The sequence below is a fragment of the Xiphias gladius genome, chromosome 20 (genome assembly GCF_016859285.1).
Source record: "Xiphias gladius isolate SHS-SW01 ecotype Sanya breed wild chromosome 20, ASM1685928v1, whole genome shotgun sequence".
Lineage (NCBI taxonomy): Eukaryota > Metazoa > Chordata > Actinopteri > Istiophoriformes > Xiphiidae > Xiphias > Xiphias gladius.
Window position 1 is genome coordinate 732475 of NC_053419.1, and position 18020 is coordinate 750494.

Sequence of the window (18020 nt, forward strand, 5' to 3'; positions counted from 1 at the left end):
ATACAGTGAGTGGAAGTTCTGCAGACAGAATCTAGATAGGTCAGAGGAGAATGGCCAGACTGGTTGGAACTGACAGAAAGGCTACAGTAACTCAGATAACCACTCTTTACAACTATGGTGAGCAGAGAAGCATCTCAGAATGAACTATAGTCAAACCATGAGTCGGATGGGCTACAACGGCAGAACAAAACAGGTTCCTCACCTGTCAGCCAAGGACAGGAATCTGAGGCTGTAGTGGGCACAGGCTCACCAAAACTGGATAGTTGTAGACCGGAAAAACATAGCCTGGTCTGATCAATCTCTATTTCTGCTGAGGCACACAAATGGTAGGCTCAGAGTTTGGCATCAACAGCATGAACCCATCAACCCAACCTTCCTTGTGTCATCAGTCCAGGCTGGTGTTGGTAGTGTAATGGTTTTTCCTTGGCACATAGATTCAGCCAAATGCTGCAAAACTGATAGGACATTGCTTCACAGTACAGATGGATAATGACCCAACAGTGAAAGCAACCCAAATGCTTCTCAAGGCAATGAAGTTGAATATTCTTCAGACACCTAAAATCAACCCAGTTGAGCATGCTTTTCACTTACTGAAGACCAAAGTGAGGACAGAAAGACCCCCAAACAAGCAGAGCTGAAGGTGGCTGCAGTAAAGGCCTGGCATAGCATCTGAAGGGAGGAAACTTGAAGAAGCCTTTCGGCTGACAGGTGAGACATCTTCAAGAACCTCAACCAAACTAAACACAAGGTTGACTGATCACCTTTATCCTGATGGGAGTGGTCTCTTCCAGGATGACAGTGAAAATTTCATAGAAAGCGGGCCTTTTTCAGTGTAAAGACATGTTTTAACTTAAAGCTTTCATGCAAGTAAATTGCTATAGGTGCCCTAACTTTTATTAATTAGTTACAAACCCTCTGTCCAGGGGCAAACTGGCAACAAAAAGCAGCCCGGGAATTTGCTGTCAAGCGGCCCTAATTAGATACACCAAATTTGAACTGACACACGTTTGCCATTTAAAGATTTGTTCATTAAAAAAACACACACACAAACAATCTGGTTATTTATATTGTCTGTGTGATGTTAATATGTAAAAAACATGAATATGTGAATTACAACAAATTCCTATGTCATGTAGATACATCAAAATTCAACATGCCGACACAGACACGTCTTTCAACTAAAACCCGAAAGCTTTGCAATTTGGCATTACAAAGGTCTTTAGATTAGACTGACAACATATGATGTTGATCTGATTAATTCTTTAGGTGCAGTTTGTTGAAATAAAACCCCTGTAAATAGCAAAAACTATTCCAAAATTTTACAGTAAATTCAAAACGGCTGACTTCCTGTTGGCTTTAGGGCATGGCTTCAAGGGACTTTTTCTAAGTTTTGGGATGTAAAATGTGCCTACCAAATTTCGAACATGGAAGTGAAACGTGAAATTTTGTAGGGGGCGCTATCTAGCCTTTTGCCACAGCCATCTGCTGGACCCATAAAATACGTAAATTTTATCACATCTCATGCATGTGCAAAGTTTTGTGAGTTTGTGAGCACCTTTAACCCCTCAAAAAGGCGATTAATTTCGGCGGGAGAATAATAATAATGATTAAAGCTTCAAGCAGGATCAATTGGGCCCTTGCACCATTGTACACGTAGGGGGTGCTAGCAGGATGTTGGTAGAGGCAGCTGTGCACTTTCGCGACCACTAGAGACTGATGATGTTTCTTTCAGCATGGAGGTGGTGGTTGCAGACATGGCATATTGCACATTTTGTATTAATTCATGTGTCCAGAATGTGGCACTAGAGAACATTTAAATCAAGTTAGACAAGATCATGAAACGTTTATGTAAATTAAAAAAATGATTGGGACACAAGGCTTATTTCCTGTTTCCAGTAGGTGGCCCCATTACTGGGATTCAATATTGCCCTGTAGACGTCTTAAGGGCAGGAATCTTATCAAATATGTGAAATTTGGGAAAGATCTGATGATGTGGATGCAAGTTATAACAGTTTATGTTTTTATGTCAAAACATCAAAATTCGCCGCACCACCAGGGAAATGCCATTCAATGAAAACTCACAATCTTCACATCAGCATCATCAAGGTTGTAAGGCTTTTCTGACCACATTTAAGGTGGATCTTGCCAGTAGGTGGTGCTATGATTATAACTGAATTTTGGCATGTATATGTCTACAGCCTGGGACTCTTACAAAATGTGAAGTTTGGGGTAGATTAGAGAATGTATATTTAAGTTACAACAACTTCCTCTTTCATGACATTACAAAATTTACAATTTATTTTTCAATGAAAACTCTAAAGCTTTGCAATTTAGCATTGCGAAGGTCTTTAGATTAGAATGACCACATATGATGTTGATCTAATTAACTCTCTAAGAGGAGTTCGCTAAAGTGTAATGCCTGTAAATGGCATTAACTACGATAACTAAATTTTGTGGGGGTTGCTGTCGAGCCATTTGGCCACAGCCATACGCAAGACCCATAAAATATGGAAATTTTCATGACGTTATCAAAATCCTTTTTTTTGGCTGCTGTGGTTCAGGGGGTAGAGTGGGTCGTCCAGGAACCAGAAGGTCAGTGGTTCGATACCCGGCTCCTCCAGTCTGCTAGTCGAAGTGTCCTTGGGCAAGATACTGAACCCCATATTGCCCCTCATGGCTGGACCATCAGTATCTGTGAGTGTGTGTGTGTGAATGCGATGTATGAATGGACGTGAATGGGTGAATGTAGCATGTAGTGTAAAGCGCTGAGTGGTTGATAAGACTAGAAAAGCGCTATATAAGTGCAGTTCATTTAACATTCACCATTTTAATAACTTTTTACCATGAGAGACCAGAGATTCTATGTGCAAAGTTTTGTGCAGATCAGACTCACAACCTAGGAGGAATCTGAAAAAGTAGGTTATGTATATTTCGCTATTTTGTGATAAAAATTTATAGGTGGAAATGGGCATGGCCTATATCATGAGATTCAGCTAAATTCAGGGAATGTATTCAAGCAAGGTTTTTGAATGTGCATTGTACTATGTGGGAGTTACTGGCCAAAAAGCGCTTACCTTGATTATAGCGCCGCCTACTGGAGGACATACGTATTTTTTAGTATTTGACATGTATCCACCATTCTATACCTCCCACGAAAATTTCACTAACATAACTTTTACAGTGTATTAAGCAGTACCACTTTTACCAACTGAGGAATAAAAACAATAAATAAATAAATACAAACCTGAGCGATTACAATAGGGTTCCTAGCACTGCTGGTACTGGGAGCCCTTTGGCTTTGCATGCATGGCCCGTAGCCTCCTTGGGCTTGGACCCCTAATAAACATAGCAATTTTAATAGGGTCCTCGCACTATTGCTCTATATATGTACGTATATGTATTAGATAAATACACACACTTTTATTTATAATTTCTCTATTAGTTTTCTTAACTCGCCAGTTTCACATTGAAGAACAGCGACTTTATTAAAGTGCAGCAGAACAACGACTAATGCAGGGGTTTTGTATTTGCAGGAACTATATTGTATATGCATCAGTTGTGGACAGAAACATTAATTTCAGAAAAGTAAGCAGTTGGGAGCTTTTTATTTCAGGATGCTATATATGTAACTTTTTTCACTAAATTCAAACACGACAAGTGGTCTTCTCTCCTTTACCTGTTGCCTTGTCTTCAGGTTGCTATGTTCAACAGCAGAATGGAGGCACCTGCAGTGGCAGTGATGGGCAGTGGCAGGGGAACAGCTGGCTGGTCGTGTGCAGGATGTGGAGATCGAATTGCAGACTGATTCTTGCTCTTCTCCATGGAGCAGTACTGGCACACATGCTGCCTCAAGTGTTCCTGCTGCCACACTCAGCTGGGCAAGTACAGCAGCACCTGCTACAGCAAAGGAGGCATGATCCTCTTTAAGGAAGACTACATCAGGTGAGCTAATCTGATAAACTGGTCAGGTGGCACTGATAGTTAGTGTGCTCTAACTCAATTTAAGTTAGAAATATACACCCTATCATACTGGGCAGAGATTGTAATGTGGTCCTAGACAGTATTCTTGATAGAATAGGCTAATTTAGTATTAACCATGAAAAAAATGTGCTCCCCTCTGCTCCTATTGAGACTTAATGATATCTGGACAATGAGCCATCCCACAGATAGAGACTACATATTACTCAGTGGCATATAGAGTTTACTTAAGAATAGATTTCCTTTTTCATTTCTAAATCTTTCGTATCAGATCTTCAGAAATGAAAGTATATATGGAGATAAATGTTCAAACAGTATCATTTGATGGAATTAAACAAAATATTTCTTCAGACACGTTGAGAAAAATAACACAACTGAAATATAAGTATAACATAATATTGTCTAAAAAGACAGAGTTCCTTTTGTATAGGGCTAGACAAACGCACTTTGAATCAGAGGACAAAGATGGCAAACTGTTGGTCAGATACAACAGAATACAACAGAAACAGAGTAACTCAACTACTGCTACAATACAGACCCAGGAAGTTAAATGGTAGCCAAACCTAGCAGTAATAATGAAACGATCCTTAAGTATTATATTAATTTTTATACATCAGACTCTATGGCAACCCACTAGAAGATTGTATCTTTTTTAGAGAGTTTACATTAAGGTGGTAAATCCGCAGGTGTTGATGTATTTTCCTCAGTTTTTCAAATGCTATACAGAGCAACTCACACCATCAATGAACAAGATGATCAAGCTACCACCTTCATTAAACCAGCAGTCATAAGCTTGATTTTTAAAAAGGGCAAGTCAGCCTGGTCGAAACACACTATAAGATACTTTACAAAATATTATAGATTGGATAGAGTACTTCAGGAACTTATCCAACCTGACCAGGGAGGCTTCATGTGGAAAAGAAATTATGTGGCATGTACGTGATATAGAATCTCCAATAGAAATCATCTTATTCAATGCAGAAAAGGTGTATGACATGCCTGAAGCACCGGGGTAAAAACAAAGTAACTTCATCTTATTTTACTTTGAGGTCATATGGCAGGGCTACAGACTTTCTCCAAGACTCTTCCGTCTGGCCCTTGAACCTCTGGCAGAAGCCATTCACAAAAATTCAAATGTTTTAAGATTACAACTGGACAATCAGTACATAAATTAATGTTATACGCAAACTATATTTCATGGTCAATACCAGCTCTTCCTGAATGTACTGATTCCTTTTCAAATCTTTTAGGGTACAGAGTGAACTGGTCTAAGCCTGAAGCCCTGTCCCTTAAGGCCATAATGTCCTAAAAATGTATTTCAAGCAGGGTGACTTCAGTGACCTGTAGAAGGGTTGTCAAACCATGGACATTCAATTTCCCTATGAAATTAACAAAATAGTGAAGAAAAGTTTGGGGGAAATGTCCAAGGTTGCACTTGGAGAATATCCAGGTCCCGACTGACAAAGAGGCTCTTGGTCTCCCAAAGCTCTAGTTCTATCATTATGCTATCTCACTTAGACAGCCAGCTAAATGGACGCTACAACCAGAAAGGGTTCCCCTTTGGAATGAATGTGAACCTAAATTCCCCCCTAATTTTCCTGTTGCCTTTTTTAGCAATCAAATTAAAGATACATATATTTGAAGTCTCACCCTGTTATTTCACATCTATAATCTGTTTGGAACAACTTATCCTGAACTGCTAGGAGCAATGTACATCTTACAATACAATCCAGTATTTGGCAAAATCCTGAATTGAGGATAGACAAAAAGAGTTTCATTTCACAGGAGCAAATTTCTGGCGATATCTACAACTAAAGCATCTTTTGAATTCAATTTTAAAGACAGGTAATGATCACTTCAACAATCTGACGTACTCTCCAAAATTACAAGTGTATTTGCTATGGGAAACAAGGCTTCAACTTATTATTCATTTATTTATCCCTATTTTGGAGCTAACTGAAGCTCTTTGGAAGATACGGGAGAAGGATCTGGGGTATTTATTTGTAGATGGAGACTAGGATGCTATATGTAAGAATATCAAATATTTGTCTTTAGATCTGAAAATTAGATTGATTCTGTTTAACATATTAAGTCATTTTTATTGGACTCCCTCAGAGATGTGTGGACTCGAGCTAAGCAATAATGCAGACTGTTGGAAATGCAAAGGACTTGAAGGGATATGAATGCATATGCTTTGGTAATGTCCTTTGATACAAAACTACTGGAGGAAACATCCATTCAAGGTTATATGTTAGCGAAATTATTAAATATATGTCAGGGAAGCTTTTTTTGTGTCTTTTTTTCCATTGTGGTTTTGTACAGGAGAATTATATTAAATGGAATTATTTTTGTTTTGTGTTGGTTTATACAACACAAATTAATAAAAAAATAAATAAATAAGTCATATTAAACATAGTGCTGATTTGACAATTGTTTTCTGAAGGTCTTAGAGAAAATGCAAAAGAGCTTGCAAGTAGTATTTTCTAGCTCCAGGTTACTTTCAAAAACATACAGTGATTGACAAACCACAAGTTCGGCTGAGGTGGAAAAGCTGATGTATAAAACACATTTTTGGAAACCCATTTTTCAAATAAATCATGACACTAGAACCTGGTCACACTTTGTCATCATCTTTTATTTCCAGTCGTCTAGGTGCAGTATTGTTGTATAGCTGCTACCCATTGTCTATCTGGGGCCACATATTTTCATAAAGCTAGATATTGACTGCGGCTTACATCAAACTAATAGTCAGACGTCAGACAGACGTTGACGTTCATCCATTGCACAAAGCTGACTAGTTCTTGAGTGGGGCTAATTTGCCATGAATTCTGGGTAAATTAAAAACATGGTTGACCACTGTCAAATCACACTATTATAAAAATTCAACAGTTACAAAGACATTTTACTGAGAAAAATCAGCCAAGAATTGTGACATTACAAAAAACTTACACTAGCATAAATCTCAGTACAGTGTAGACCTATGGCAGAGCTGAGATGCTATGGCTTCTTAATGTGACAGGGTATTTGTACAGCTTCTGCCAGCTCATCGTCAGGGCTCAGGATAGTGTCCTTGGACAGATGAAAACCTCTGACGACGTCCTCACTGTATTATCAACAAGTTATTAAACTCTTCCCCTTCTCATTACTCACTCCACAACATTGCTAGCAAACCATAAATTATGACCAATTTTTTCCTCTTTTTTGTTGTTTGGTGCCACTGGTCACCAGGAGTCACTGATTGTTACAATTGAAATATGGCTCTCGGGGATATTTATTAAGCCTGTCATTAATTACCATCAGGGGCATAAAATTTAGCATCATCACAGTTTTTCAGTTTAGTGGGGTAATTACCAACACTAATGATGTAAATGAGCATACGTGCAGTGATGTTAATTTAAATGCACTTGTGCTCATAAGGACTTCATAGAGTCTTCCAGCTTCAACAACTATATAGGTGGCTTGTTCTTACCTTCGCATATGACACATAAAAGCGTACCAGTGTGAGGCGTAGTGGACCTACATCATCATGGTAACAATAATATGATCCATAGGAGCGTACCAGTGGCAGGCTTCATCATTGTAACAATAAACATGTGGTAAAGGTTGTGGAACGGTCATGATGAAAAAACATAGCTTAAAGGTTTTACATGGGAAATAAACAGTGGTTTCCTGCGTGAAAGTCATGTGTTTTGTCAACCCATCCATACACCCCAACCCTCCTCTGAATGCAGACTCTGCCGCTCTATCTACAATGTCACCTAAATTCTTCCTTTGCTCCCGTCATAATTACTATGGTTGCTAGAGGTCATCTAGCAATAAAATGCTAGAGGGTCATAATAAGCTGCTGGTACAGATGACCTATAGGGTTGTTTTTTTACAGAAGGGCAGTTTCTTGTAGACACACATTGAATATGACATGGAGCGCAAAAGAACATTAGATTACTGCTACTGAACTTAAAATACTGGTTTAAGAAATCACTAAACATATTTTAAAACTACAATCACGTATTCCTCTTGCAGTAAGAAAGAGTGCTATTTGGTAAAAAATAGCTTGCTATTTGGTAAAAAATAGCAAAGTTAATTTTGTAAGCTCAATAAAAAGGATCAATGGCTGACCTACATGCTGGCAAGATGTCAAGAGATGCACCAAAGAAGGGGTAGCCTTTAAAGGCATACTACGTAGGATTTGTCGGTTGCTGTTTGTAAACACATTATTCAGAGTTGGTCCCTCCTCCCCAGCTCAACAAGCGAGAGAGGGAGAGAGAAAGAGAGACCAGAGGTGGTAGAGTGTGCTAGAGAGTGAATTAAGAGAGGGAGCAGTGTTAGCCAGAACAAAGCAGTGAATCAGAGAAATGAAACGTTATTTTCTGATTGTTTCACAGCGGTTAAATTCCAAAGCACAAATATACATGCCCCCACCTCTGCGTACATCTGCACAACCCTGCAGGAAGGTGCTGCATTACCAATTTGTATGAATGCAGCCGATTCTTCCTGTCTGCTGTGGCCTCTCTGCTCTGCAGACCCACTGCCCAAAAGTTGCAGCCCAAAACATCCCAAACGCAACAAAATAACAAGAAAATTAAAGCTTCAAGCAGCATTGATTAGGCTCTCGCACTTTGAGCCCATGGGTAGAGTGGCAGCCACTGTGTTAATACAGGTCACATGACATGGCTCTGAATTTGCATGATCGTGGGATACAGAACCAATGAGTTAAACATCACTGACTGTGTTGACCAGTTGCATATTTGTATTATGCATGAAGGCAGGCACATGCACAGATATACCTTTAAAGGGGATTGAGCCTCTGTACTTTTGCCCTCATACTTGACAGTCTTCATAAATCTTCTTAAGGCTTTTCTGAGCAAATGTAAAATTAATCTGGTTAACCTGCTAGGAGGAGTACATCAAAGTATAACACATATAATTTCCTGTTGCCCGTAGGTGGTGCTAAGACTATGGCTGACTATTGGCATGTAAATGTCTTCTAGCCGAGACTCTTACCAAACATGCAAAGTTTGTGGCAGATTTAACAGCGTATATTTGAGTGACAACAACTTCCTGATTCATGGCGAAACATTAAAATTTGCTGCGCCACCACAAGAATGCCATTTGATGGAAACTCACAATCTTCACAATAAGCCTCATCAAGGTCTTAAGGCTTTTTTGTCCACATTTGAGGTAGATCTGGTCAACCTCCTAGAAAGAGTACATCAAAGTAAAGAAACTGTAATCCCCTGTTGCAAGTAGGTGGTGCTGTGACTATAACTGAATATTGGCCTGTAGATGTCTTCAGGCTGGGACTCTTATCAAACATGTGAAGTTTGGGGCAGAACAGACAATCTTCACAAAAAAACATCACCAAGGTCTCGAGGCTTTTCTGACCGCATTTGAGTTAGATCTGATCAACCCGCTAGGAGGAGTACATCAAAGTACAGCACATCATTTCTTGTTGCCCGTAGTTAGCGCTGTGACTATGACTAATTATTGACACATGGATGTCTTCAAGCTTGGACTCTTATCAACCATGTTTAGTTTAGGGAAGATTTGACCATGCACACTCAAATTACAACAACTTCATGTTTCATGTGAAACATGGAAATTTAACACCACGCCACACACGTTACACACATGCCGTGTAATGAAAACTAAAAAGCTCGGCAATTTATCATGCAAAGGTCTTTAGATTACACTGACCCAATCTGCAGTCGATTTGGTTGATTCTCCAGGAGGAGTTTGTTAAAGTACAACGCCTGTAAATGGCAAAAAAGTGCAATAAAATTGCACAATAAATTCAAAATGGCTGACTTCCTGTTGGGTTTAGGGTATGGCTCCAAGAGGGTTTTTTGTAGATCTAGATATGATACTCATGCTTACATTTTGTCGTACATTTAAGTGAAATGTACTGTGAGGGCTACTTCGTTTAAATTTTCTAGGGGGGCACCCTCGAGCCACTTTGCCACACCCATGCCCAAGACCCATGTCACATATCAAGTTATGCCACTTCTGATGGCTGTGCAAAGATTTGTGAGTTTTCAAGCACCCCTAGCACCTCAAAAATGCTAAAAGTAATTAGGGGGCGCTATAGAGCGGATGTGCCACACCATGGCCAACTGCGATAACAAATTGAAATACTTAGTAGTTTGAAAATGGGTGCAAAGTTTTTGTGAGTTTTTGCGCATCCTAAAGGCCTCAAAAATGTGTTCGTAAAATGAAAATTGACGTACAAAATCCAAAATGGCTGAAGACAGAAGTATTATATCCAGAATGACAAGAGCAATGATCTTACCAAATTTCATGAACATCCAAGCAAGTTTATCCCAACATGATCGTGCATTTGAGGGTGCCATGGATCCCGCTAGCCACGTCCAGGTTCTGATGTATGTGCACATTTTCGTGAGCTTTTGACCATCCAAAAACCCTCAAAAATGCATTTCCGCAGCAGAATAATAATAATGCACCAAACAAGTATTATGTTGTTTTATATCAATTGTAGATTATAAAATTGTCTAAATGAAAAGAACGTTTTTTCACACAAGGCTTACTTACTATGATTCAATATTTGCCTGTAGATGTCGTCAGGATAGGAATCTTCACTGAACGGTTTTTCTCTTGCACTGTGGCAAATGTTGAGGATTTGACATGAAAACAGAAACTGTTGTAACTTGAATCCACATCATCAGATCTTTCCCAAATTTACTGTTTGATAAGAGTCCCAGCCTCGGGATATTTACAAGCTAATACTGAATCATAGTAATAGCACAACCTTTTGGCAACAGGAAGTAAGCCTTGTGTGACAATCATCATTTTATTTACATAAAAGTTCCATGATCTTTTCTACACTTGTTATATAACAATATAATACATGTTTGGTGCGTGTTGTCAAGCGCCACATTCTAGACACAGTAATTGATACAAAATGGGCAAAACGTCATATCTGCCGCCACGCACTCCACGTAGGAAATAACATCTTACTCGTTCCTGTAGTTTCCATTGTTGCAAAAATGCACAGCTGCACAACAGTGCAAGGGCTCAATCAACACTGCTTGCAGCTTTAATTAAATTTAATTTTGTGTTTGTATTATGTAATGTGAATTAATTTCAATTACTTTCAGTCAGTATATAGAGAGTCAAAACTCATTACTGAGGTATGGTCACTCACCACCTTAGTGCAGGGACTGTGGTGAGACTTTGGTTAACTTACAGGCCTAATAAGGCATCACACAGGTATGATAACTCACCTGGTAACGTCTCTGTTAATGATGAGCCATGCTAAATAATACTGTATTTCTGTTGTTCTTGAAATTTGTACCACATCCCTAAATGTGTCAATTTTTCAGTTTTTTTTTTTTTTGGAGTAAGCATTTGGTGAGATACTAAAGCACCAGAGGCAAAAATATATTAAGTTCTGTACCATTTCTGACTTATGAATAATATTAAAAACACATTCAAAAGACTAAATACTGTACATGTGGACTTTCTGCTCGCAATCACTTGTCCATAAAGTACATTACAGCACATCCAAAACAAGAAAATTGCAATCAAATCACATTCTGCTCATGAAAAGAAATTCCAAATGATTTCTCCTTGGTACTGTCTTCCATCCCCATAATTATTCTGTTCAGGAGGGTTGTGATCCTCCACCTCCTCCTTATCTCCTTCTCCTCTCTCGGTGTCTAGTTCCACTGGCATTCCACTCTGCATTGCAGTATTGTGGAGCATAGCACAGACCTGAACAATTGCTGCATCCTTTCTGTCTTTCAGTAAAAGCAACATTCAGAGAAAGACTCAGAATGTGCACCTGTTTGTACCACTCCATCGCACGGGATGTGGGGTTTTGGACCAATGTCAAAATCCATGGATAGAGTGAGTATACGCTGTCACTTCAGAATTTGATGAAAAATATTAACAAGTGTTTCATTTGACATGACAGAAGTATATAGTTCTGTATTACAATGCAGCCTGCTCTGTGCACTTCCCCAAAAACCAGCTGTTTCCATAGTAGCCGTCTCTCAACTTCTCAAACAGAAGACTGTTCCTAAAAAAAAAGTAGTTGTGTACTTCTGGGGCATTCTGGGGTATGCGCTGATGTGCTGACATGAAAAGCCTGTAAAAGTTCCTCATATTCTACTCTGGCATCCCAAAAAGAGAGATACGATTTAAAAACACCCTCCTCTTTCCTCAAATGGGCTCTAAAATTCCAAAAATGTCTCATATGAGTAACAACAGCTGCCATGCTGACAGCAGTGCCACACATTTTAAACCTGCTTTCTCCATACTTTAAACATCAGAAGCAACAACTTCTTCTTCAGTGGTCAGTTTATGGTGGTGTATTAGGTGCTTAGGGTATTTGTATAAATTTCCATTCCCTCTTCCCATATTTTGCTCCTCTGAACGGGAATGACTTAAAATACATACTGCATGAGACCAAACACGTAATTTCCAGTTTTCTTTGTTTTTTCCAGTCCAAAACTTCAGCGCAACTCTTTAGTAAATAAGGACAGTGCAGTTTCACTGTAGCACCAAAAAGGAGCAAAACCTTACTAAATATCCCCCTTAGTTTTGAGTTAGCCTAAGGATAGGGTGGCTAACTTTATAGGCTTAAAATAAGTCAGATCAAAATCATAACTGGCCTAACACTGGTTAGGCCAGACAGTCTAAAATATCTGAAACCTTGTTCCCCCAAAAAGCCCACCCATAAGCAACAAAAAGTTCACCATATAGCACAAGTAGCATGTTAGCTGTTTACATTCGTCACATGCAACTGGTCAATCATTGATCAAATGATAAACAGGGGCTGAAAAACCCAGCTCTTAAGGGTTTGAGCACAATGGACACCACACCACAGGATATGAACGCAGCCAACCTGTTTTCATTTAACGTACTTGTACTGTACATTAACTGGCAAATGTACAGTATAGATTTAGTAAGCAAACATTTGCCATCACTCTTATTTTTCCTAATCAGTGAAGTTGAGCAACTTGTTTCTTGTGAATTCTCTTTTTAGTTGGTCTAATAATGAAAAACAGAGCAGGGTAGTGAGAAAACAAAAATTATTCATCAAGGAATGAAGGCAAATAATGAAAGTGGTGCTAACAATGGTATAGCAAACAAACATAAATGTGTGTGACCTGTTTTGTTATTTGCACATAGTGTGCCAGTGTTTTAGTGTCTGTTAGCAGATTAGTGTAACAGAGATAGGGATTTTGTGGGTGCCCACATCACTGGGGCAAACATAGGGCTGAATGTGGAAAGTCACAGCTTGATGAGGTGGAACTGAGACACAGCAGAATTGTATAGCAGTCCAGTAACAATACAGTTGCTTTTAGGACCTGTCTCGTGAAATAAAGCTCTCACTGTAAACTCAAATTAAATTGTAATAAGATACACTGCATAGTCATAAGAGGTCTGCTGCATATTGAAGAAATGCCAAATTTAGTCCATCAGTAGAATGGTACAGCAATAAACATGTTTATTCTGATATATATCAAAATGCTCCTGATTAATATTTATACAGTATTGCAGTGGCATTTTTCCAAATTAGAAGTTGGCTATAGATAGGTTCCTGTTGTACTTATGACTGGCCCAAGGAAAACATAACAAAAATGTGGCTCTGGAGGGACCCTAAGGGAATTCTTAGCCACCCCAAAAAAGTGGTTAATCCCTAATGTCCACAAGATGTGGCTTCATCATGTTTTGACTTTTTTTTTTTTTTTTTTTTTTACCAGCATTTAAGACACATTTTCAACTAATTTCTGATAGATGTGGTTAGAGAAACTTTGTTATTATACTCTACTCATTTTAATATGTTGTGAGAATTGACATGAAAATACTATTCAATGATGCATTTCATTTCTTATTGACTTTGTCTTTACATACAACAACAAAACAATTTTTCTTGTTTTTTCTTTCACTTCTCCAAAGAATTCTGTGAGGCAGAAGAAGGAATGCTGAGGTATTCCTATATACTAGCTATACTTTCTAATTCTGTCTGTTACTACTGACTACAGTCGTTTTGAGAGTGCAACATGAACACAGTAAAGTTCTCCTGCCTCCATTAGCAGTTTTATTTTTATTACCTAGAACTGAGTTCCTTTCTACTGGTCAAACAAGGCAAGTGCAGTCTCAGCAGGCCATTGCATGTTGCGGCCAAAGATTGCAATGGTAAATTAGCTTGTCGACCTACAGAAACAAGGCCAGTCTATGGGTGCTAAATTCTAAACTTGAGAGAGAGTGTGAGTTTTATGCTTCAAGACTGTGCACATCTTCCTGACAATTAGGCTTTAGCTCTGCCTGTAGTATTTCACTGTAAAGTTAATTAGGTTTGGTCCAAGGCAAATATAGTCTAATTTTACTCTACCTTTAAATATTTTGAGGAAAGTTTGAATGTCATGAAAATACAATTTACCAATATATTTTTGGGCCATAATAATAGTATAAAACTTTGATACCGTGACATTCCTCGTATATACTATTAAGAAAACACAGACTGAGTCAAGCAGTGAAAAGAGTTGGAGAAAAAGAGAAAAGAGTCAATAAGTTATTAACACTATTACATTTTATTCAGTGTCGTCTACTAAACCACATTATTTAGCCGACTTTATTTTCCTTAATGGATGATAAAGTGCTGGAATCCTACTGGTTGTTAGATTAAAATTTTAAATAAATTTATTGAGCTGTAACCTGATGGGGACAAAGTGCTGTTGGCAGCAGCAGATGAAAATATAGATAAAAGATAAGACATAAATTTATGGATTTATAATTGTAACCTCATAATCTGACCCAGTAACAGCCTCATGATTTTGGTGATTTGCAATTGAAAAAGCATTGAACTTCAAACTGGGTGTAAATTTTCAGATGTCTATTTAACATTTAAAAATCTTGTTCAGCAGCAATTAATGACTATATTTAAACATGTGTTAAATTTAAATACATTAACTGAAATGCTGTTAAAACAAGTTCAGATTATATATTCAAAAACTCAAATTTAAATGTAGTCCACTTTTTAAATGTTAAAGTCTTTTCAGCTGCACGACAATCATGCTCACTCAGAAATATCACATAATGTCCAACATGATCAATAACTATGACAGGAATGTTCTATAAGTGCAGCCAATCACAACATGAGAAATGATGCTTCATAGATCAGTTTTTTATGTGTCTAAGGTTTCACCGAGATTTAAAAAAAAATTGAAAGTGTTAATGCATGGTAAATGTTTCAGTGCATTGTTTCATGATTGACAACAACACAGTTGTCTTAATGTCCACAGCTACAGTGTTATAAGGACAGACAGTGTATAAATTTTATCCTGAGCTGAGGATCAAGATATGTTGTATTTGAATGTAAGAGTGGTTACATACTCTGTCCTCACATTGATGACTGATCATAAAAGTGGTAACATTAGTAAAGATAGGTCTTAGGTAACAAACTAATGTCTAATCTGGATGTTAATCTTCTCCCAACATAAACTTCTGCAAATTAATGGCTCCAGTATGTGCTTGATATTGACTGTATGAATGAATAAATGAAACGGCATGTCAGACAGCTTGTTAAGGTTTGGGAGGAAGGGGGGAGACTGAGAGAAACTCAGGGTGTGTTGAAAAAATCCTGCCAGAGAGCAGGTTAGGTTCACAGAGCAAGTTACCGTGGTAACTGACTCATAGTAAAAGTCATCTCAGTTTCTAGAAAACCCAGAGTTTCTTTCATATCAGGGTTATCAAATTCAAGAGTTTTCTCTAAACCGGCTTTCTGGAACGGGGCTCTGGGGCCTGTACTACAAAGCAAGTTCAACATATCCAGGATATGTTTTTGTTATATTGCTTCACTGAGCCTAACACTGGCTGTCCTGGATAACCTGTATCACAAAGCTGGTTATTAACTGAGTCAGTTAACTCTGCTCCTTCCTGTATGTTCATGTAAAAGAGGCATAGTTGTTAATTACAAGCAACATTGTCAGAACCATGAACAAAATACTTATTATGATAAGAGAAGAAACAGTGGTACCTGCAGGTAAATTCATTTATAGCGATAGCCATAAGGGATATTCAAGAAGGAGAAATGTGAATAATATGATCACATAACTAGAATAGAAAAGAAACAGTTGAAGTAACTTCCAACTATTAAAGTCAGGCTAAGGATATAATGTAAATAAGTATGGGACTTATTATTAAGTTTCTTACTAAGCGAGTATGTTTGCTTTTTTGTCTGCTGATGAAAAAAACTAATAGGAATATGTGATGTAAATAAAAAAAAAATTTAAGTAACGTCAGACTGGACAGGAGAGAAGAAATGAAAAGTAGTTCATATCTGATGAGGTTAATCTGACTAAAATATTCATTTATCATCATGTATTTAACATGATTATATATTTAACAGTGTGTGGATAATTTTCCTAATAAAAGACATCAGAGAATTTAATTTTTATTTCCAATTATCATCACAGAGTCTCCTCATTTTATCCTGCACTAAAAACATCTATTGCTCTTTATTAGTCACTTTATTGTAAACTCTTTTGTCCATGTCCATTTTGATCCTGTAGGGATGATGACTCAGGTTTTCCAGTGATCCGATTGGCCGGTTTTTGGGCTGTTCACAGGTTTTGATCTGATCCTGTGAAGTTAACCTGTTCTGGAGCAGGTTAGGCATGCAGCATAAGTTGCCATGGCAATGTACCCTGGTAAGAAAGGAACCACCGTCATAATCCTGAAAACCCAGGGTTACACCTGAATTACCTCACTAACCACAATTCCTGTTTCGTAGTACAGGCCTAAGGTTAGCTTCACAAAGTAAGTTACCAAAGTAATTGAGTCAGAGTTAAATTGATCTCTTCTTCTGGAACAGGAAACTCAGAGTTTCCCTCAACTCAGGATCAACAAACTCAGATTTTTCACTAAACCTGCTTTCTGGAGTACACCCCAAGGGCCTCATTTATAAAACTGTGCGTAGGATCCATACCAAAATTTTACGTGTGCACAAAAGACAGAAAAAGCTGATTATCCTATTTACCAAGTGCACATGCACTTCTGCACCTGATTTTCCCCTTATAAATCACATTCACCTTAAAAAATTGTGGACATGGAGGAGCCTCATATTTTACCCATTACAATTAAGCATAAATGGTCAATGCAAAACCCTGCTGATATATACAATGTTACCAAGGGAAGATGGCAGCAGTGTTACAAACATAAGAAAGTTTGAGAGGCTGATGGCTGCAGCAGCTGTAAAGGAAGTCAGTTCAACAAATCTGTTCATTCCTGTAATTAAACAAATTGGTCAGATCTGGCAGTGGATGCCAAGGAGCTAATTTCTGCACACAATATAAAATATGAACCAGGTGGGCAAGAACATACCAGAGCTCATTACTTGATATTTGTAAATCATCTATCAATATGTAGGACATGTCTGATGAGACCATATACTCAACATTTGCCAACAAATAAACACTTTATTTACATCCAAAATGCAGCATACAAGTTTTTCTCTCATTTTCATAGTCAATATATGAGTGCAAGTGATGGAGAGGTGGAAGGGTGAGGTAGATGGAGAAGATGCACAGTGCGTGACAGCCGCTGTGACATCGTCCACACGTTCTGTGTGCCTTTTGCCCCTGGCAGCAGGTCCATGTGTTCACTGAGGCGATTTTGCACAAAAAACAATTTGAAAACTAATTTATTCACACTTGGTAAATATGCGCAGTAGTATTAGAAGACTTAGTTAAAATCGACCTATGCACAGTTGTATAAAGTTCTTATATGCAGTCTGCGATTTTTATAGGCCTAAATGATGATTAGTTTAATGTAGCTGATGGGAAAGTGAATCAGAATATTCGGGGTGAACATCAAGGCAAGGCAATCTTTACAGAAGCCTGCCATCTGACCTTAGGCATCCTGGCATTTCAGCTGCACTATGATTCGCTCCACAACTGACTGTGAGGGAGCGTGGGCAACATGTGGCATGACCAGCTGCTCTGTGCTGTTAAGGACTGGGAATGTGCTATTGAGCCAGGAGTTGATGGAGGCAGTCAGCTGCAGAGTGGACTACAACT

The 18020-nt window shown here is 38.3% G+C and overlaps 1 protein-coding gene across 1 annotated transcript in view; it reads left to right on the forward strand.

The window, feature by feature from the left end:
- LOC120806737 (LIM domain transcription factor LMO4.1-like) overlaps window positions 1-18020 on the forward strand; it is a 42708-nt gene that overhangs the window by 7489 nt on the left and 17199 nt on the right. Inside the window, exons 2-3 of the mRNA XM_040158119.1 lie at window positions 3695-3942; window positions 11740-11841. Coding sequence (XP_040014053.1) covers window positions 3821-3942; window positions 11740-11841 — 224 coding nt within the window. The 5' untranslated portion in view covers window positions 3695-3820. The remainder of the gene's footprint in view (window positions 1-3694; window positions 3943-11739; window positions 11842-18020) is intronic.